At 37.6% G+C, this 22,361-nt stretch overlaps 2 protein-coding genes across 4 annotated transcripts in view; one reads left to right on the forward strand and one right to left on the reverse strand.

Moving 5' to 3' along the window:
• Positions 1–3,823: 3,823 nt before the first annotated feature.
• On the reverse strand, positions 3,824–15,733 carry sar1b (secretion associated, Ras related GTPase 1B). The gene is made up of 7 exons (XM_005923111.3): positions 15,557–15,733; positions 11,535–11,610; positions 8,144–8,263; positions 7,795–7,860; positions 7,509–7,612; positions 5,867–5,998; positions 3,824–5,588 (listed from the first exon to the last, which is right to left on the reverse strand). Exons 2-7 carry the CDS (start codon positions 11,590–11,592, stop codon positions 5,472–5,474), a joined length of 597 nt encoding a protein of 198 aa, XP_005923173.1. The 5' UTR covers positions 11,593–11,610; positions 15,557–15,733; the 3' UTR covers positions 3,824–5,471.
• A 1,827-nt stretch (positions 15,734–17,560) lies between these two features.
• sec24a (SEC24 homolog A, COPII coat complex component) overlaps positions 17,561–22,361 on the forward strand; it is a 39,073-nt gene continuing 34,272 nt past the window's right edge. For 2 of the 3 annotated variants that reach the window (XM_005923112.3, XM_005923113.2), the window contains exons 1-2: positions 17,561–17,971; positions 20,816–21,439. In XM_005923112.3, coding sequence (XP_005923174.1) covers positions 17,911–17,971; positions 20,816–21,439 — 685 coding nt within the window. In that variant the 5' untranslated portion in view covers positions 17,561–17,910. The remainder of the gene's footprint in view (positions 17,972–20,815; positions 21,440–22,361) is intronic. The other variant, XM_005923114.2, reaches the window with a different exon arrangement.

The raw sequence follows: 22,361 nt of genomic DNA on the forward strand, positions 1-22,361 counted from the left end.
TCACAAACATGCGTATGCACTTACATGCCCTGCCTTTACATTTTTCTTTGTACTATGAATATCAGGTATTGCATTTCCTTAATGATCTAACAAAGCCCTGTATATTATTTCATTAACCTGCTCACAGACACCCTGTCACTCTCGATTGTGCTCCTGATTGTACATAAAGTTGTGTTTTTGTACAATCAAAAGACACACCTCACTGTTGTTGAATTCATGAGCTGTCCAGCTCTTTAACAGGAATGATCTCTTTTATAGAATATCAAAAAGCATTTCCCCATGACTGGAATAGCCTACACGTCTTGTTAACTGCTGATGTTTTGTTGTGACTGGGTTGAGGTGTAAAAGGAGATAAGACAGGATAAAAGTTCCCAGTAATACCGAATCGCCTCCCCTATTGTCTTGTATCCTTAAATCATGGTAAAGGAAGACTGTTGGCATCAGTTTCTTAGGCAGAACAACATGTAACATCCTGTACTGACCCAGACTGAGTTAAGACAACAACTGCCTGTCTATATACAGTATATTATTTAAAGTAAGTTAAATAGTGTTAGTGATTGTATTATTTCTGTTCTCCTTAATAATATATTATTTAGGATGATAACTGTGTCAGAACCAGTGCTTTATTTTAGTATGGTATGGTATATTATATAAATATACCATGGTTTCTGTGAACAGCATCATCACATGCACAAACTCGGTTTTGTTGTTGTCATTTTGTATTTAAGGGTTTTTTATCATCATAAAAGCATTGTTTGATATTTTTTTCCTCTTCCTTCTCAACAATCTCACAAGCTAATAATCCTCCCCACACATTCCTGCTCCAGGCCACGTCAGATGCCACTTGAATCAGGAACAGACAACTTGTCCTGCGCTGAGGCAGCTTGCCCAGGATTATCCGAGGCATCGCATTCAGGCCAGGAAGTTCTTTCTTTGGGTGCCCATTGTTCAATAACCCCCTCAGATACATCAAGTCAACCACACAAAAAAACAGACGTGCATTTTACCCCAACTGTACTTCAACCGGGACCATTACCAGGTGTACAAACCTGTGTCAGATCTCAGCCCAAACTTGGAACGTCAGCTCCAATCAGTCAGAGTGCAAACCTGGAACGAGGAAACTGAGGGAAAGGTGAAGGGATACTGAAGGGAAGTAAGCATTACCGTGGGGTGTGTGGACACCTGATATTTGCCGTAGTCCTGTTTGTATTCTCCCCTCTTTTTGCTGTGGGAGTCTGTATCACTGATATTTATTCTGGAGAATGTTGTAATGTAAATGGGAAAGAAATGGATGACCCATAGACTGCTTATAAATACAGTCCCTACATAATCTACCGTATAGGGATTTGTATTTATCACAAATTGTGACCCTAACAGAGAAAACCAACATTTTTCTTAACCTTTTACAGGTACAAATTATTTATTGTTTATAGCTATTTTCTTTCTGTTTTTAGACTGGTTTCCATTGCATATTGAATAGACTAAAGCACTAGTTGGAAAAGCTAAGCTCAAAGACAGTGACAAAAAGAGCTGAACTGTGAGAAGATTGTAATTTTGTGTAACTTATGTCTTTACACTAAGCCTGATGACGGGATGGGGAAAAAACAGTTATAAATTATAATGCATTTAGAAAATGTACCTGTGTTTTGTTTAAAAATTGAAAGGAAGATTGTTTAGGCTAAGAGGTACTGTTTACAAAGTGCAAGAAAAAAATAACCAAAGACAACAAAAGCTCTATATTTAGATTCTAAAAAGCAAACAAAATTAAAACATGTATTATATAATAATGACAGTCATCACAACTATTTAAGAAAAGAATTTAAAACCATTGAATTAGCATTGGATGTGCTATTTAGAAACAAAAAAATGTTTTAAAAGATCTGTACAGTTATGTTCCTTCTCTTCAATGTACCTTTTAAATCTCTTTTGACAAAATTTTATATTTATTTTTCTTAAATGATTTAAAATAACTTTATTAGTAATAAAGCGCTTATGAGGCAATGAGTGCACTTTCCTTCAAAGACTCTATTGTACCCCCCATTGTTCTATAATTTTGTTGTTATTTCTAGTATTTACTGAGATCCTTCAAATATACTCTCCCATGTCGACTGCGCCATCTAGTGGCATTACACAGTACGACGCTTGTGCTGAAACTAAATAATACACATAAAGGCAAAATGGGTTTTTTTAATGTCCACAGTTACGTAATGCTTCCACAAACTTCATAATGTAAATCACGACAGCTTAATAACTCAAGTAGCACAACATGTTGATGTATGCTGTTTAATATTGGGATGAGATACTTCTTCCACCCATAAAGGTGATGTGGAGGATAAAATTTAGGTAAATATGTTGTTTTGTTTTGTTTTTTGATGTTATTTTTCATCTACTTTTACTTGTTACTTTATCAGGGAATTCTGGACTGTAGTTACAAAATCAAATCATTGCATTTTAGGTAGCATCAATGGCTATCTCAGGGCACATTACATTGTAAGCAGCCTACATATTTGTCATATTTGTCACATCATACCCAGGGGTATTTTAGTCAGAGGAAAAGCACCAGCACTGCAACATCTTTTTTCTTTTTTTTTTTTAACAATGTTTATAAATTGAAGTTTTGTTTAGTTTTTTTTTTCATGTTTAATGCTCATTTTATTTTATCAGATGGTCATGAATCATAATAATATAAATTTGTTGAGAACATTGTATGCGCATATGTGGAGTCATCAGCCAAAAGCTTATTGTGACAGTCATTGCCAACCAGCCTGTCTTGTGACCTATTAATAAAAAGTCATTTTCATTTCATACCCTTCATCACATTCAGAATTTCTTTGAGTTGTTGAATGTTCTTAACATTCTTGCTTGTTAAGCATTTTTAAACTGTAACCTCAATATATGATTTCCCCCCCCTGCCCCATTTGTCATCTCATGATCCCATTTTGGGATCATGAGATCCTATTTTGTGTTTTCCTGAAGGGATCACTATCTTAGAGATCATTGAACTTGACTATTAAACTGGCAAACAGTAATTCATCAACATTATTTTTGAATTTGTACCCTAACTAAATTAATTTTTGATACTGTTACTTTTAAAATTAAGATTTTTATTTTATATTCTTAGATCAGTTAATATTGGTGGATTGACACTTTTACTTGAATAAAAGGGACGAAAATGGACCATTACATAAAAAAAGGAAAGGAAAAAACTTCGCACCTGACCCTCTCAGAATCAAGTGTTTTTTTGTGCAATGTCTTAATTTACCTGAGAGATAAGTGAGGTATAAAAATGTAGGCCTTTTATGGACTATAACTCATTTTGACTACTACTCGTCTCACAAAGTGATATTGGCCCTTGAAAGTTGACCTCAAATTAGGATTTTAGCCAGTGAATTATCAGAAAAGGGATAAAACATCCAGGGTACCAATGTTAGTTTCTATTATTCTACACCAGACATTAATTTGGTGCCGTTAAGACTGGCAAATCCCACGACACCAATACTGGTTACAGAAATAAACAATGAACAAAAACAAGACTAGATTTATCATTTAGAACATGACACTTGGAGAGATTTGACTGACTAGGTTGCAGGGCCTCAATGTGTTTTTCAGCCCCTTGTCTCCCCTGAACTAAAGTTATGAAGGCTCTCGGATGTTATTAACTCACAAAAATATAATGTGATTTCAAAAGAACCACATCTGGAAAATGTTGAAGAAAAAAATTCCATTGATTTATAAGGCGCTTGGGTGTGAAGCACCAATTGATTGCTGATGGAAAAAACATTAATATTAAAGAAAAGTGGGGAAAAAAAAAAAGGAGTCTACATTGGGGATCAAGGTTTAGCCTGTTATTCATTGCAAACATTTATTACATTTCATATGATGCAAACAACAGTAAGTCCCACCCTTGCTGGAATAGCTCATCATCTTGTCATGAGGGAATTAAAGAGACACAAAGGGACAGGGACAGAAAAAAGTATGTATTATGCGCAATTCCATTGTTTCCTTACAAAATAAAAACAAAAACATAACAATCATCTCATAGTGAATTTTGGCATCTCCTTCTCTCCTGTTGTATTGTGGAGTAATGGTAAATAAAACAAAAAAACTCAAAAGAACAAGGCATGCATAATAGTATCTGGTAATGCACATAGATCAAAGGATACCACTTATAAATACAAAATCCATGTACGATGTTTGTGTACATTTCATATATATGGTCCCTTTCTTAGGTGTCTTAAGCCCATCTACCTATTCCCACTGTGGGATGTGTCTTCTGCTTGGTCACTAGATTAACCCTGTGAAAAGGTCTGAGCAGGAACGTACATCTGTAGTATGAACTTCTAACAGTGATGACTACTAGACGTTACATCTGGCTGTTTATTTTATTCCTCGCTTCATTTCTTACTGCATGTTATTATAAAGATATTTATTGCAAAGTTCATTTAATTTATTTAAATAGTCTTCCTTGCATCAACTGACCATTGTGCTACCTACACAATTTCAAACCTTATCAGAGTTACAGCCAGTATTACTTCTATTAAAACGTTCCTCTTGTTAGTTATGTTACCACCCCATGCTTCTCTTATGTAAATTTAAGGAGGAAGAAAAAAAAAAAAAAAAAAAAAAAAGGGGGGGGAGGGGTGTTTTTGACTATTTTGACTCAATCTAATGTGACTGTGCCCACGAAGCCTGGGATGAGAGTATTTTAACTTCCAAATAACCTAAAGAAACTCATCACATTTCTGATACATCAAGATCAATGCACTGTTCCATTTTAATAAATGGGTAAAACAGCCACATGTATAGAGTGGGGGGTGTGCATGTGGCCACTTCATTTAGTTATTGAAACCATGTGGGGAAAGCAAGAAAAACAAAAACAAAAACACTGCGATTAAATACGATGTTGAATGTCTTTACTGTTAAAAAAGTGTACTGCAATGTATACAACTATGTTGCTCTCTCTCATTGTTTAACATGTTGTTGAAGAGGGGGTGGGGGAGAGGCATTGGATTGTTGATTATATAAATGGAATCATGTACAGTTTTACACTTATAATGCATCTATCATCATTATCAACAGATCGCAGGGAGCGAGGGAGAAAGGGGCAGCAGAGGACAGACAACATAGAAAAGATTCATCCGCTTGAATTTGAACACCCTTTGCTGTGGAACCAATGCTATGTTACTCTTTCAAAGAGGGGAAGAAAAAAAAAAAGCGAGAGATGGAAACAACTGTGTTCATGTACAGGTATGAATGCTGTAAGTGCAGAACCAAATGTTCGACCAATAAAAGTCTATTGGGATCAAGTTGTACTGGTTTCTCTGAAGGTGGATGTAGACTTGATTAACCGAACGTGGGGCTGAGCATGATGGTACTGGTGGCAACGGTGGGCGACTCGAATGGTTGGATTTAGCGCTCGCCCTGATAATCGTGGTGGTGGTGGTGTCAGCGTGTCACGGGGCTTGGCTTCTTTAGTCGATGTACTGGGAGAGCCAGCGGAAGCCCTCGCCGTAGCCCTGCCTCTTCAACACACTGCACATGAACACCTCCAGTGGTCTTGTGTTCAGCTCCTTCAAGGGAACATTGCCCTGAGGATGGAAGAAAAAAAAAAAAGAAAGCAGAAAGAAAAATTAAACCAAATCCACTTTGGGACCACAACACATTGGTACAAGGCTCATTTACTGCACATGATCCCCTACGTCTTTTACATTGATAAAATATCTGACATGTTATGCAAAAGAACCAGGCAGGGATTTATCTAGGACTGCTGGTCCTTTCATATTTTGATATATGAACTTATATATATTTTTTCTGTTCTTCAGCATTTAGAGCTTTAAAGCCTTGGTTCACTTGGACGGTGTCTCACCTTTCCTGTCGTCTGTCCGTACAATCCGAAGATTTCCCTCAGCTTCTCCTCGCTGATGGCTTCTGGCCTGTCAATCTTGTTGCCCAGGATCAGAATAGGCACATTTCCGATGGTCTCATCTGTCATTAATGCCTGGGTGAGTCAATGAGAGTGACAACATCATTTTAATTCGTATTGGTAGGTAAAGGTAGATTTGGAATCATCACATTTAAAATTCATCTCAAACAATGGCTAATAAATTGTTGTACATTGTCTGACAGTGTGGGGTAAATTTCTTATTCACTATTTTTGTCTGACCTGTCAGAGACCACAGATGAGGAGCAGCCTTTTAGCTAACTCTGGTATATTTACATTGATATCATGCCAGGTCATTAATCATTCACCCAGATTTGATTCCGGTTAATACTTGTACAGCTGCTGTTATTGTGTATATATTTATTTATATTTAGATTTCTTCATACATTCTTATATAGTTCTATATTGTGTATTTTGTTGTACAGTTATTTTATTTTCAACTTTAATTTATATATTTTATCTTATTCTCCCAGTTAAATTTACCCTTCATTCTAATTTGTGTTGTACAGTTATTTCATTTTTAACCTTAATTTATATTTTATTCCTTCCTAGTTAAATTTACCCTTTTTAATTTTTCATATTTATTTCCTATCTTATTCATAGCCTTTCCTTTTTTGTTTTCTTTAGGTCACGAGCAGTTGTCCAAGCATTTCACTGCATATCGTACTGTGTATGACTGTGTACGTGACAAATAAAATTTGAATTTGATTTGATTTGTCCATTTAAAAATTAAATTTAAAAAAGCCAGCAAAAAACATGCTTTTGTGAAACACAATTAGAAAATAAAGAGTGTGATTAACATTTTCCTGTAACTCCTAAAATACAAACAAAACATTTGACTGGCCAATGTTACACTTTTAGAATTTGCTCAGTTTTGGATGTTCTGTGAGCAGCTTTTGCCTTTCAGACTATTCTAAAACTGGTAAATTAGTTACCAGAAATATCCCTTTGGTCAGCTGGTTGAAAAGTAGATTAGAACATGTAGGGAAGAGAAATGAACCCCTCTCTTTTAAGAAGCGGGGCTAGAAGCAGATTTTTCAGAAACATCCAAGACATTAGATTAATGCACCACAAACTGAAACCCTTAAAAAAACATTTGAATAAAGAAAAACTGCCATACTGTTTTGTATAATCTATCATAATTCCCATAATATTGGTACCCATTGGGCAAACAATTGTGATCAATAATATTGTGGTGCCGCTTTCATACAAACACGCTTTTTTCAACATGTTTCCTTTTTCTCTTATTTTTAAAATAATTATTAATTATATTGTGTTCTTTTTCTACATGATTACTTGTTTTCTGAAAGAAATAATCCCTTTATGAGTAGTTCTTTAATGGTCCCTTTGTATCTTTATATGGACTTACTGGGGAAAAACAAACAAACTATTATCTCCTCTCATTTTTTTCCTCAAATTGCAAAATTATCAAATACATGTGGTAAAAGGTAACATGCACAATGAATAACCAAAACTTCACTTATTTCTCTCTTTGTTATTATACTAAAAGCTGTCAAAAACGACGCTTAGCGGTGTGATGGTGACCACGTGTGTTGCGGGTACTTACATCAAGTTCTGCTTTTGATTCGCCCAATCTCCCAAGGTCTGCACAATCCACAAGGAAGACAATGCCATTGATGGCAGGGAGGTAGTTTTTCCACACCCTGCGGGCTGAGTGAACAAACAAAATTAAAAAAAAAAAAAAATCTTATTTGTCAACTTCTCTTCTGTTTTAACCTTGGGCTAACCAGACTGAAAACTGAAGTACATTAGCCATACAAATGAATATTGTTGTTTCCTTAAAAACAAAATGCAATCAGTAAAATACAAAAACTATCAGAACACAGACACACCTTGTGCGTGGCCTCCAAGGTCAAAGGTGGTGAAAGTCATACCAGCAATCGTCAGCTCTTCTGAGGCTGGAGGGGAGGAAATGAATTAGTCAAGCAAAGATACTGAAAAAACATCAGTTTAATGCAATTCCATATGGAATATCCAAGCGCATGTTACACATAGGTACGTTACATTTATGATATTACATCCAATCAACAGCATCTGCTTTAAAAGTGTCTGTTAACAAGAAAACAGATATAAATGTCTGTAAAAGCTGCCTCCATTTCTTTGTATTGATAGTCTTTTGACACATAACCGAATGAGCATGTGTGAACGTGCATGCATGTGACAGAGTAAGCACCAACTCACTTGGGTGTAAAGTTGGCACATGCTGTCCCAATCTGTCATCTTTGAGCATGTGCAGTAGCGTCGTTTTGCCAGCATTGTCCAGGCCAAGAAATACTAACTTGCCGGATTTCTTATACAGTCCTGAAAGAAAGCCAAAAGTATTTCAGAACACAAACCTGTACGCTACTACTCTTTTTTTTTTTTTAAGTTGCTGAATCACATTATATATTTTTTTAATCTTTAAAGCAAATCAGTGACACTAAACAAAGGCTGTCAAGCTCAGACCTGTTCTTAGAACTACAGGGGATATTTAATCCACATAAGTTTATATAAATCAGAACACCATTTTGGTTTTCTCAAATTCACACAATGATTATTTAAAAAGAAGTAGTTAGTTTCCAATTTGATGGACTGATTTGACTATTTTTCTTTCTTTCTTCTTTTTTTTTATTTTTACATTTATTTAAAAAAAAATTAATTAAAAAAAAAAAACCTTTCTCAAAACATAAAAGGTGCAAAGTTATGCCACTCCTTGATCAACTTTCCTAACAAGATTACAAGCCTTTGTGTTTACAACTCTGAGTCAGCATAGTGATACCTGGTGGATTTATAACATTTCTGAGTCAGTCAATTGGATGACATCATTACTTACAGCAGCACTATGCGACCTGTCTAACTGGGAGAACAGGAACGCCCGTTTCATATAAGCAGTTCGAACACAGAAACTAGAACAGCACACCCTGGGGAAAAGAGCTGCTGGTACACATTTCAAATGGACACTCAGAGAGAGAGAAAGAAAAGAGGGGAAAAAAAGAAGGGTGGAAAATTCTGTCATGTTTCTGAGAGATGTATCCTTTATGAGGCTTTCATGTTTACGCAGCATGTGGACATCACTGAAAGCTTTAAGCTGAGCGACTTTCAGGGAGCAAAATGGCAATGCCATAACCCATAGGCTACCGTGTATTAGAGCTCTAACCAGGAACTAAAGACATACACTGAAGCAATAGAAAGAATTTGAAAAATGATGACCACTCCAAAAAATGGTGATACAATCAAAAGTGTAAGAGTGTAAAAATGGATGTGTTAGAATGTGAAACAAAACAAAGCATTTTCCTGACAAGGGCTGCAGCTGAAAAATATTTTATGAACAACAATAAAACTTTGCAGCGTGGATTAGGAGATAATGAGTGAGGATGTACCAATCCAACTTATTCCATTTCTAATTTGATACCTTACCTTCAGTTATATTTGATATCAGATCTCAACTAAAGCTGTACTACCCACTGTGTCCCTCTTATGTCAACAGGGTCAGGATTGAATAAATGGCCCATTATACCTGATGTCTCCCTAGCAAATGGCGGCAGACGCCAGAGGTGACGTTTAAAACATGCTTTGGTGCATTTTTCCTGATCATGCACCTCTCAATTTTTGTTACCTTGCATGGAGATGCAGACAGGTTGAAGACATGCATGTGCAATCCTGTCAGTTTTTAACCACCATGGTTCACCGCTCAGAGATATCCATATTACACAGAGGGAGATGCTGCAACAGCCTGAAAAGATCAGACTTTCTGTGTGAAACTTTGGAAAGGTTTTGCCTGAGGGACAACACCTATTTGTTTAGGTGGATATTGTAGCGAGTTTCAAGCACTCTCAGCCAGTATATATAGTCCTCACGTCACAGCTGACTTCAGGGCTGGACTGGGACAAAAAAAAAAAAAAAAAAAAAAAAAAAAAAATCGGCCTGGGCATTTTGACTAGAGACCGGCCCACCAGGTATTAAAGCCATAAAGCCTTTGAATGAAAATAAACGTTGTTGTGACAGTGATGTACACTGTCCTGTTAGTATATGTATGATTTCTATACATTTTACGTCAGATAAAAACTTTGGTTGTAAGATTCAGATAATTATTTTTTAAAAGCGAGACATTTTAAATGAGAATAAGAAAGAAAAGTATTTCTTTGTGCCCCCCTTTCCCTGTTAATGCCCTACCTGGCCCCCTGACCCGCCCCTGCACAGTTACCAGCTGTCAGCTACTTAGAAAAGGATTCTGATATTATTTGTCTCTCAGAAACAGTTTATAACTTCCCTTCAACTCATTCATGTCACCTAAAAAGGTAAACCTGTTTCTCCTTCACCTGTTCAGCTCTGATGATTCAGTAAGGACATCTCCTGGTTTCATCTTCATGTTTCCCTCTCACCAGATATCCAAACCAATATCATGACCAGTAGCTTTTACAGCTGTGGCTCCAGCAAATATCAGCTGATACTAGAAAGTAATAAGCAGTGATGAGATTCTGAAACCACCCAGGTGAAAGCCTTTCACTATTTGGCTACACCTAGAAATTCTGTCCAAGAAAATTATGAACAGAATCAGGGACAAAGGGCAGCCCTGGTGGATCCCATCACCCACCGGGAATGAGTCCAACTTATTGCCAGTTATGCAGACCAAGAGCTGGTCCAGTGTTCCATGACCAGGATGAAAACCGCACTGTTTCTCCTGTATCCAAGGTTCGACTAACAGATGGACTCTCGTAACACTGATCTGCCAAGCGGCAAGCAGATCAGCGTTAGTCAATACTCAAAAAAGTAATTATCACTCCAAGGAGAAAGTAATTAATTTTACCTGTAGCATTATTTTCATCTTACTGTAACATAGCTGAAATGCATTGACTCATAATTACCATTTAACAATACAAACAGAGGCTACAGTTTCACACACCAAAACAAATCGCTATCCTAATAAGGTCACAAAGATAAAAGATAAGATAAGATAAGATAAATTAGTCCCACACGTGGGGAATTTGTTTTGTTACAGCAGAAAGTGGACAGTGCAAAGTTACATAGAAAAATTAGAAAAACACTGGAATAAGATAATGATAATAATATGATCTTTCTCTCAGTGTTTAGGTATGAACACAAAACTGACAACACAAAGCAATGATGAACACCAGCACAAAGACACTTCAAAGTGATCAACACAGTAATTCTATTGTTGAAACGGAGGCTGCAGCCTGTCTGCTCATCAGTTTGTTACCTTTGAAGTTTAGGGTCTGTCTGTCTGGGTTGGGGTCAGCAGTCACTCAGCTTTAACATCACCCTGCGTTCTTGGCTAGCTTAGCGTTAGCATGCTGTCTGACTAGATGCTTGCAAAGAGTCGAAGCTGTGTTAGCAACATAATGCAGGTGTTTATGTCCTAGATGGAGTTTCCAGTTTACCATTGCATTCTCATCCTATTGTGCAATAACAATAAAAGTAATGTCATATCCACAATATAGACTGTGTCACTATTTGCAAGTGCAAGAACCGATAACTGGATCGATAGACAAGCAGACCAACGAGACTAACAGTTCCCAGTAGTCCAAGGAAATGGACAACCGGTTCTTGATTCCCATCCCTAGTTGGTACTCACCTAAAAACTGTAGTACGCTATTGAAACCGCTAGAAATCCACTCCAATAGGAATGACATATCCGGAGCTGTTGAATCCTGAAAAACAACCCCACCCCCCAAAAAAAGAGGATTCAAAACAAAGGAAAGAACAAATTAATTCACAGAGAAGGGTATTTTTCCCCCTTTGGACTGATAAGTGCTGTAAAGTGAAGCAAAATTCAGCCCTCCCTTTTATTTTCCTTCTGCATAAAGAAGATTTCAGTGGCCCTGGAAGAGAATTTAGCCTGTGTGTGTGTGTGTGTGTGTGTGTGTGTGTGTGTGTGTGTGTGTGTGTTCGTTCTTTTTGGGGGGATAAATATATGGTACTCAGATTTGAAATTTAAACTACACTTTCTAGAACCTTTTGTAATTGTGTCTTACCTTAATTTAATTTCTGCACCAAAGTAAATTATTTCTGCTAAGTTAAAGAAAATATCTTATCTGATTCAACAGTACTTTTCAAATTTTATAAGTTGTAAAATTGTGATTTATTTATTTATTTATTTTTTAAATAGGGCAAAAACCAACTTGCCAAAGTATCTGAAAATATTAAGTGATAAACACAATTAAAGGGTAACACATAACTTAAGAACTAAATATGCCAGTTGCATCAACCTATCACACAGATACTAGCAACTGCTGATAAGAACAGTGAGTGCCTTTCTACAGCCAATGATTATCTTGTTCCAGAAGGACAGGAGATTCAGAACCCTGATCACATACCAGCTGACAGTTTCTTGACAGACAACGTGAGCTTTAATCTGAAAATTATGCCGTCTAAGACGTTTAAATGGGGGTAGCCTAATTGTTTGTCCAATTAAAAAAATAAATAAAATAAAATAAACAGACTCAGATAACTACTACAAGTATGAAATCAATAGCAGTTTCTGTTGTGTAACAGATGTTTTTTTTCTTCTTTTTTTCTGGGTAAGACACATTTTTACAGTCTTCATTTTTTATTTCTACTTCATATAAGCTTCTTTGTCTCCCATTTAAGTGACCCAATCAAATATGTGAGAGCTATGCTTATGACATTCAATAAAAGGGAGGACAGAAAAAGCAAACATCCCCTCTCCAATAAGAAGTTTTTGCACTCCATTTCCAACTTCATCTCATTTTTCAATCCTCTGCACACTAATCACAACAAGGTAAGCTGGTACAGACCTCTGGCCCCAATTACGTAACATGAAAACAACTCCAGGGCTAAAGTATAAGGCTGACAAAGGTCAAGATCATGCAAATACAGCTGAACTACACGTCAGCTGGTGCCACACTGTGGACCGATATGCTCCCATGCCTGCCTCAGTGACTGTAAAATATTCAGCAAGCAAAAGATGCATGTGGCCATAAAAAGCTTGCCTGAAGTCTGCTGCCTTACTCTGTTTCAACTGGATTTGGCGGTGTCGTTTACAAGATGTGCAAACTGATCATCAAGCATGACCAACTGCTACTACTAGGGTCTGAAATGAAAAGCCAAATGCCAACAGATCTTCTGTTTGGTCGGTAAATCTCAGAAGACTTTCTGACACACTGACGGGTAAATATATGCCCTAAAAAATACACATGAACAACTTTAAAAGACTATGCTGACGCTCTACTACATTTTGCTGTTGTTGACTTGCTCTGTCATTTGCCGTCTGTCTCAGAGTCCAATGAACAATGACAATATTCTAACAAGAGAACAAGAGCTCACCCAAACCAAACGGTAGCCCTAAGAAAGACACAGACACTATCAAAATAAAGGGAAAATAGGAATGGGTCTTTAGAGTAAACAAATAAAAATGTAATGCAAACATGAAAGTGAATTACTCTGATCAAATTGATTATCCATGAAGAAGGTTTCCGAACCATTACAGCCTTCTTTTTTCCTCATAAAGGGCCTCTAGGACGAATGGTCCCCACTTAAGATGTCAACGTTACCTGTGTTATCTTAACAGAAGTTTATGAATTTTCCTGGCCATCTAATAGACAACAAGTTTCCTTAAAAGAACACCCTCTAAGAAACAACTTCTTAAAAATCCATTCTCATGTCATACGATTGAGGAAAAGGCAAAAACTATTAGGTGGGCTTAGGGCTGTGCGATATGACCAAAATCTCATATCCCGATATAAAACATCTATCGTCCGATAACGATATAAATCACAAAAATGTAACATTTTCTGTAAATTCTGTCAATCTCGGGTAGCTGAAGTGTTTCTAGCTGGGCGTCATATATCTGGAGTCGAGTGTTTTACCGATGCATGAAACTACACATTTTTAGACATAGGTTGTAACAGCCGCCGTTTTCTTTGCAGCGTGCTGCAGGGAAAAGCCTGTTCTAACATTTGAGTCTAAGGTTTATTTTTTAGCACCTGACGGCTCTTTTTTGCTTCTCATTGGTAAATACTCTGCATACTATTTTACGTGATTCAGTTTATTCTGAAAAGTCTCAACAGGATCTTGAGCTTTATTGAGAAAGGTTTATGTGGAAAATAAACAAGCGGACGCGATGGTTTTACCATCGTTGTTGCTAATGACAATGCATAAAAACAGGCGCTTGTCCGTCCATAGTGTGGTTATATTAAATATAAGAGAAAGAGAGAACTTTAAGAAATGAATATAGCCACTACAGTGACCATCAAAACGATGAAAAAATATTGCCATAAACAGTTTATTTTGCAACACCACGAAACAAATGATAGCGTAAAATGAAACGATAGACGTTTTTATATCGTCATCCGATATATATCCTTATATCGAACAGCCCTAGGTGGGCCCCAAACTTTTCACATACATTAAGTTTTTTTTGTTAGTTTGATTTATTTTTTTACTTTTAAATATGCTCAGTAAAATTTTGTGCTCAATTGCTCAGTACTTTGAGAAATTATGTTTTGAAATTAGTTGTTACATATATTAAAATAGTTATGCTACAAATGTTCGCTTTTGCAAAGTTATGTGAACCAACAAGGCAATTAATTTCATTGGCCACTATATTTTCCTCTATATTTATTTGTCTCCTTTGCCTTGAACCTTTAACTTGTGACAACAAAAAAGATGACTTCGAGAACTCAAACGTGCCCTCAAAGAAAAACTCGTTATAACTAAGATGTCTAATATAATTAAATCTGACATTTAAATACACTGCAATAACGCTGAGTCAACATTAAATGGGGTGTCTTATCAAAAATCGTCACCCATGTAGACCGCTTACCTCAAACACTAACGTGATCTACCTCTTGAATTCCTAGTTCAGCGTGTTAGTAGCAAAGTGCTCATGTCTTAGATAAAGCCTATCAGAGCAGTGTGTTACCAAACTAAGATGGGGCACATTTTCTCCTCTGAGAAGATATGAATTATTATCACATTTAGGTTTCAGGCAGTACCTGTCAACTAACATAACACTGCGAAGACAACGAATGCGGTTTGACTCGGCTGTCAAAATCCCCGGGTTATAACAGCCAGTATCGACGTAGCAGTGAAGTGAGCTAACCTTCAGTATGACGGCTAATGTTACAGCAATTGATGGTCTCTGCCAGGTTACACTTCAGCCAAAAAACTACAACGAGGACTGGATTTAAGAATGCCAACAAACCATGCCACGCTTATATATATATATATATTGGTTAGGTATAGTTTGAAAAGAGAAGGCGAGGCCGGCTAACCGGCTAGCAGGAAGCTTCTAGCTACGTGTCATATTCTCTATCACTTAGGCGACGTTGCATCGATGGCTACGTTAGCTAACTAGCAGTTAGCTACAAATGCGGCTCTTCGACGTGCTAAAACCATGAAATTTGTGCAATACTCCGACTGTTTTTCAACTCTGAAATAAGCACCAATGTTTAAATAAATATGACAACGGGTCAAGTTAAATGTACACCTCACTCCCAGCACCGTAACAGTAAACTTGGTGTAAGAAATGCTAACGTAGCAACATTAGCAGCCGGGAGAAATTGCTAGCCTAGATGTCGAACGTTTACGGGACTCTTTTCAGATATCAAGTACATTAAACAAAAAAAAACTTACCCGTTATCTAGGTGTAGATTAATATAACAAGTATGTTCGCTCTAATACTCATGTAAATTGGTCACTTGCTCAAAAAAACCAGAGAGCCTGCAAAATGCCAGGTCCTTCTCTCCTCCTTCGTGTTTTGTTACTGAGCCACGACACTGCAATGGCTGTCCAGCAACTCCCCGAAAACTCTGCCCTGCCGCTTCCTGTTTATGTTTCACAGTCATCTTTCCGGCAGGGGAACTAAAATCTCGCTCCGCTCTGGATTTCTTTTTGTTTCAGAGCCAACATGGACATATTTTGCTCATTTTTTTAATTAAATAATTTTATCGGTGTATTAACGCGTGTGTGATGGTTTGCTCCAAGTTTTCATATTGTTATAGTCAAATAATCTCGTTAGGCAAGTCCATGTCAGCTCTGATATGACGAGATATACTTTGTTTATCTCATATTTAGAAAATCATTTGTTTAAAGCAGTTCAAATTAATAGTAAAATAATAATAAGAAAGAAAGAAATGGAAAACTATACTAATAAAATCTTGCACTCCATTCAGGAGGTGCAGAAGATAGTCCTCCTGGGAACTGGTCACATTCTGAGGAGGACTTTATCCATCAAGTGAATCATCACATGATATCTCATAGTAGTTCTAAGTTGAAGGAATAAACTCAATATCATGAGTGAACAGAACAGGATTTTCAGGATGATAAAATATTAATATTAATAAAAATACCCGTCAAATACTTTCTCTACGAGGCAGGTGTATTTTATTATATTATTTATTATAGAGGGTGATGTGGTATGTAGCTGTACTTATGTCAGCAGAGCTTAATCACTCTGTTAGAGAAGGTGCTTTCTCTCGCGGTCTCTCTACAGTAACCGGTGCGGAGGGTGGTCCAGATTAATCCATGATGGGAACAGTTTGTTCAGTGATCTGCTCTCCAGCTTCAAAAGTGTTAAATTTGTAGCCAGTCACAGTGCCACCCTCCAGCAGACCACTGCGAAGTAATTGTGCTTGCACAACTGAGTAATAGAGAATCTCCATCATGTATCTGCACACACTGAAGGATCTAATTTTTCTTATGAAACAGAGTCTGCTCATTTCATTTTTGTATACAGCTTTTGTGTTGGTCTTTCAGGTCAGACACCCACAACACTAACATCATATCCCAAGATAGACACAGGTCATGTAGGGTGTAATTATTTTGCAGATTATTTGAAATGTATAGGACTTGTAGACCATTTTTACATTCAGCAATTCTTATTTCATTTTATATTATAAGCACAAAATGTATAGGCTACATCATATTATGTGCATATGACTAGAAGGATAAAGTCCTGGCAAAAACGAAAAAAGAAAATTAACAAATTATAGTTAACTGACTTATTATTCTTAAAGTTTTGTTGTCACATTTCTGCATTTCTTGACAAAAATGGTCAAACATCTGATTTGGAGTTTGTCCACCAGTTCTTATTCATATGGAATTTCCCCAGTGATTAAAAAAAAAAGTACAAATGTATTCCCTTTGACTTTCTTATCACTTTCAAAACAATGATGCTGGATTTTTCCCAGTTGCATGCAAGGACAAAACAAATAGCTCGGAATTCATAGAAGTTGTAAGGAAACTCAATGTCAAGTCTAAATGTTTCCAGTGCTTGACTGTTTAATCAAATGCAAAAAAGGTGAATTAAACTACATTAATCCTATTATAAAGATGAAGCTTATTCCCAACTAACCAAGGTTTATGTGTGGTTGTTTTTCCATACAGTTATGTCCAAAAGAATTCACCTGGGGACAAACTATAGCATATTCTTTTAGTGCTTTAACTTAGATTAGAGGATTCCACCATACGTTGGAAAAAGTATCACAGGTTGTGTTTCACGTGCAATTAAATGAGCAGCTTCTCAAAAAATGCACAGTGATTGTCCATGAACTCGATGATGTTTCTAGTACACTGGAAAATCCTGTGCACCGGAGGAAATGCCACGTGTAAATACTGCGCATGCCCGACAGTTTCTACGTTGATCCTGCTGGGTGATCCCAGCTTCCGGTGAAAGGGGAGAAGTGTCTGACACGATTACTCTGACCAGGCCCATCGTTACTCACCCGTAGATAGCCGAACGGGTTTTTTGATAATGGCGATGGGCTTGTAATCGTCAACAAGTCACCTAATCAACTTTTTTTTTGAGATAATAGGAGACGTCGCCGCGGACGACGCTTTGAGCAGGCTACGCGCCGTCAGAGCTACAGGTTTAAACGTTACCCGCGACTGTCAGCCAGCTAGTTAGCCAGCTAGTTAGCCAGCTAAAGTCGTAGCTAGCTTTTCGCCAACCAAGCACCTCTAAATTAGATCCTGGTGTCTGTTTCAAGATGTCAACTGCGGGGTTCAATTCTCAGAATGGGACTGGGACAGGGCAAACATACGCAAATGGTGAGTAACTTTTATTAAATATATTTACTTCAACGCGAAGTAGCTAACCGCTAACTGGCTTTTCGGTAGTCACAAACGAGCACTAGCGGCACTTCTTGGATCTTGTGTCTGATGCTAGTTGTTAGCTAACTGACTTGCTTAGTAACACTGTAACGATAGGTAGCTAAGTAGGGGCGACCTGTCAGGTGTAGAGCTGAGGTTAATCTTGATCTATGCTACCTTGATGACTTAACGTGACCAAAATAGTTTCTTTCTTTAAGTTACGCTATACATACACATTTAGTTAGTGTTTGAATGTTTGCTACTTTTCCCTTGTCGAGGTGGCAGCCCAACAGGTTGATTATAGGACTCATCAGGCACCATAAAATTATAGAGACAGGTGTTCAATTGTCCGACCTTTCTCCACACAACACAATATAATATACGTAGATATAATGCGAGCTCGTTGATAACTTGAAAAGTAATTGTTTTTTTCCTTTCATGCTGCTGGATTTGTCTGAACCTTTTTTCCCTTCCTTTTTTTTTTAAACTCCCGATGTAGTTTTAGTGGCAGTGAATAAATACATTTGCTTGTTTACTAGTTCTTTCACTGTTGTGCAATACGGATTTTCAGCTGGCTTAAAAGCTCTGGCTTGTCTGCGTCCTGCGTTTTTCTGTACATGTGGCACGTTGGGGACCATCCAAATATGTTAAAGCAAAGCAGCCTGAAACAGATAAATGTCTTAATTTCAGGTTATTCATATCTTTTTATGGTTTTCCAGTGGAGCACTGATATTTCACAATCAAATTAGTCTGCACTTGAAATAACTTTCTTGTTCTGTGCAGACAACAGCATCCCTAGGTCATAATACCTCAGCTCCAATTCAAAAGTTGTAAATGAGTACACGTGATTTTGGTCATTTTAATATAGCATTGTTTTTTCCTTTCTTTTTCTTTTTTCTAATTGCAGTTCAGTTAAAAATACAGCAGTGGAAAATAAACAATGCCAATTACCAACAAGAAAAAAAACCCATCAAGCACATCAATAAAGCTGGGTGGCATGACTTGAATAATATTTGTTATCCTGGGTTATCTTTATGCAAATGAAATGTTAATGTGTGAATATGGATCTTTGTTTAAAAAATGTTTCCATATATCAGGTGTAATTCCCATCACTTATGAATGGACAGAAATGTCATATTATAATGCTAAGCTTTGTGTATAAAGACTAAAGGCAGTTATAAGGAAACTGTCCATTACAAGCCCCTGCATATGCTCATAGGTGAGGGTGTGGTTTTTGTGTGTGTGTGTGTGTGTGTGTTTTGTTGTTGTTGGGTTTTTTTCTTGACTGATTCATATTTTATTCGGTATCATTATCATATACCCAGTTTTTGTTAAAGCCAGAAGTTGCAGTGGACTAGACTCAAAAGGCTTTCCTGACTGCCTTACTAGTATTCAAGTTAAAGCTGACAGTCTGCGCTGTCTCTGTATCTTTGGTTCATTTTCTTGTCTTGAGTATTAGTATTTCTGGCAGGACAGGGTTGAACTTCTGAAGACAATTTAGTAATAATTTCATTACAGCACTTACCCATGGGCCATTCTCCCATTTAAACTGAAATTATTAGTTTTGTGTTTGGAGTTAAACAGCGCCAGTACATTAACAGCCTCACTATTTGAACTTGCTGTCATAAAGTGGTCTTTAGAGCTGCTTTCATTATCTTAATCATTGTAATGCATGTTGTATTTTCCTACTCTGTAAGTGAAGTTTTTCTTGTTTTACCATTAGATGCTTTTTGTTTTTTTACTGGAGTGAAAGGTCTGATATCACACTCGGCACTTTATGATTTCTGACTTTCTTAGAATTTCCCTGCTCTTAGAAAGGGCATAGATTACTGGATTATGTTCCGTCATCTATCTTTGCATGTTGAGAAAAGTTTTCTAATCCCTTTTCACTCTGCTGACTTAGCTCTGCTGTCAGTTATAAAGTAAAGGAATAAATGCATAGTAGTGAAACTGCTTGCATTACATAATCGTTTAGGCCACAAATGGCATCACATTGATGCTGCAAATTAAAGTGTGCTGATTAGATCATTCTTGGTAGTTTTTGTCCTGCTTTCCTTCCTTCTTCCTTATAACTATTTAGAATTTGACATCTGTTTCCTGTTCATAACAAGATCTTACATCGCCTATTGTTATTAATGTTTGACACTCTTGAAACTGAGATGTTCGTGTTACATTTTTAGCCTAGTATCTGCACAGTAAACACAGCATTTTAATGGTGCACAGGTGTCAGCTTTTATCACTGCTGTGTTCAGTAAGTAAGCCTGAAACCCACTGTCACTGAGGGAAAATCACAACAAATTAAATCCAAGTAAAGAGATTACTCCTCTGGGCTGTCGGCTCATTGGTCATTTGATGCATCCGTGTAGTTTTCACTGCCAGCACTGTGCCATCTGTTTTTCATATAAAAACATTTAAAGCAAGTGGATTGCCTTAATTAAAATGCACTTGAATCACAAACAATAGCCCCTAGCTTGAAATCTATAACATTGCTGGTTACATCTCTCTGTAACGCTAAAGGCTTTACTGCTTTTGAACCGAAGGCTAAATTTCAGATATAACTCTTATCCTACATGACAATACTGTTATTTAAAGAGCTGCAGCCATTGTGAAATGTTGGCGAGTAGTCAGGCAGATCTTTTCCCCTAAACAAAGGGATTGAAATAAGAGATTTATAAAAAATAAAATTGACATAAAATTAACCAGAGAATTAAATGATTTTCATGTCTGATTTTAATTACTCAAAGAGGAAACTGTGAGAAAAATGTATTAACATGTCTGTATTTATCCTCCTCTGGTCTCCAGGTCCATCACAGAATCCTGTTGCCCTCCAGCAGCTACCAGGGGTTAGTTATGGGATGACTAATCAACCACCATACAATCCAGTGCAGGCCAAAGCTCCTGCACCCCCTGGCCCTGGACTTTACCCAGCTGGGCTATACCAGCCTATTCCCCCAGTTAGCTCATATCAGCCAGGCCCACCACCCACCTCCTACCCATCTTCTGCAGGCCAGCCACTGTTGCCCAGGCCTCCAATGGGAGGTCATCCATCACATACCCCTCCTCAGTCTGCCAGCCCCAGTCCTGGTCCTAGGATGCCAATGCCTCCTGCACAGGCAACACCACCTCCTCCTTCTGTGTCTTCTAGTAGCTACTACCCCAACCCTCAGCAGCCCATGACTCCAGCATGGCAGTACAACACACCTACACCACCACTGGGGCCAGCAACCTCCATTAGTGCGCCTCCAATGGGCCCTGTGGCAAATCATGTGAATCTAGCTGCAACCTTAGCAGGGCCATCACTGCCATCATCAGCATCTTACAGCTCAGCAGCACCACTACCACCACCTCCCAACATGTCTTACAGCACTACCCAACCCCCGGGCCCAGGAATGCCTCCCACCTCTCTGCACGGCTATACACAGCCAGGTAAGTACATCAAGGCATATAACAAAGAGATACTCAGTGTTTCACCACACATAGACTTTACGTGGCTGGGAAACCTGGACAAACTGACAAAGACATAATTTTTTCTTGCAAATTATTTCACTGTGTTGTTTTCATCCAAAACAACATTATGATTAATATATAAATTGACAATCCCATCAGTCTTATTTCGAATGTTCAGGTGCTATTGACCTATAGTCCTTTGCGTCCAGTTTTTCCATGTTTTCCGACAAGTGAGTTGGTTAACTTGCTCTTGTCTCTTGTGCCTTTTATGCTTGAGCCGTCTTGAGCCTCTTGCCCTATAGTCCTTGCTCTGGTGTGGAAATCTGCTGGTAGAGTGCCACTCTAACCAGCTGCCACAAGTGGAAAGCTAAACTCATGAGGATAAAGAGCATAACAAGGCCTTTCTCCACCTATAGCTGGAGTCTGTCCTTACGATGGAACTAATTGTTACTGTTATTTCATGTAACCAAATACATATGGTATTATTTGTTATGTTATTGGAAAGGGCTTATATACAGTGGTGTGAAAAAGTGTTTGCACTCTTCCTGATTTCCTGTTCTTTTGTATGTTTGTCACACTTTCATGTAAAGGTAACACAAGTAAACATAAAATGCACTTATTAAATGAAGGCGTTTGTTATTAAAAAGAGTAAAAAAAAAAAAAAAAGGTAAAACGATTACCCCCCTAAACCTAATAACTGGTTGGGCCACCCTTAGTAGCAAAAACTGCAATCAAGTGTTTGCAATAACTGGCAGTTAGTCCTTTAAAGTGCTGTGAAAGAATTTTGGCCGCTTGTTCTTACAGAATTGTTGTAATTTGGGGCGATCGTGGCTCAAGAGTTTGGAGTTCGCCTTGTAATCAGAAGGTTGCCGGTTCGAGCCCCGGCTTGGACAGTGTTACG

The sequence above is a fragment of the Haplochromis burtoni genome, unplaced genomic scaffold (assembly GCF_018398535.1).
Source record: "Haplochromis burtoni strain Fernald_Lab_line unplaced genomic scaffold, NCSU_Asbu1 Contig_66, whole genome shotgun sequence".
NCBI classification, from domain to species: Eukaryota; Metazoa; Chordata; class Actinopteri; order Cichliformes; family Cichlidae; genus Haplochromis; species Haplochromis burtoni.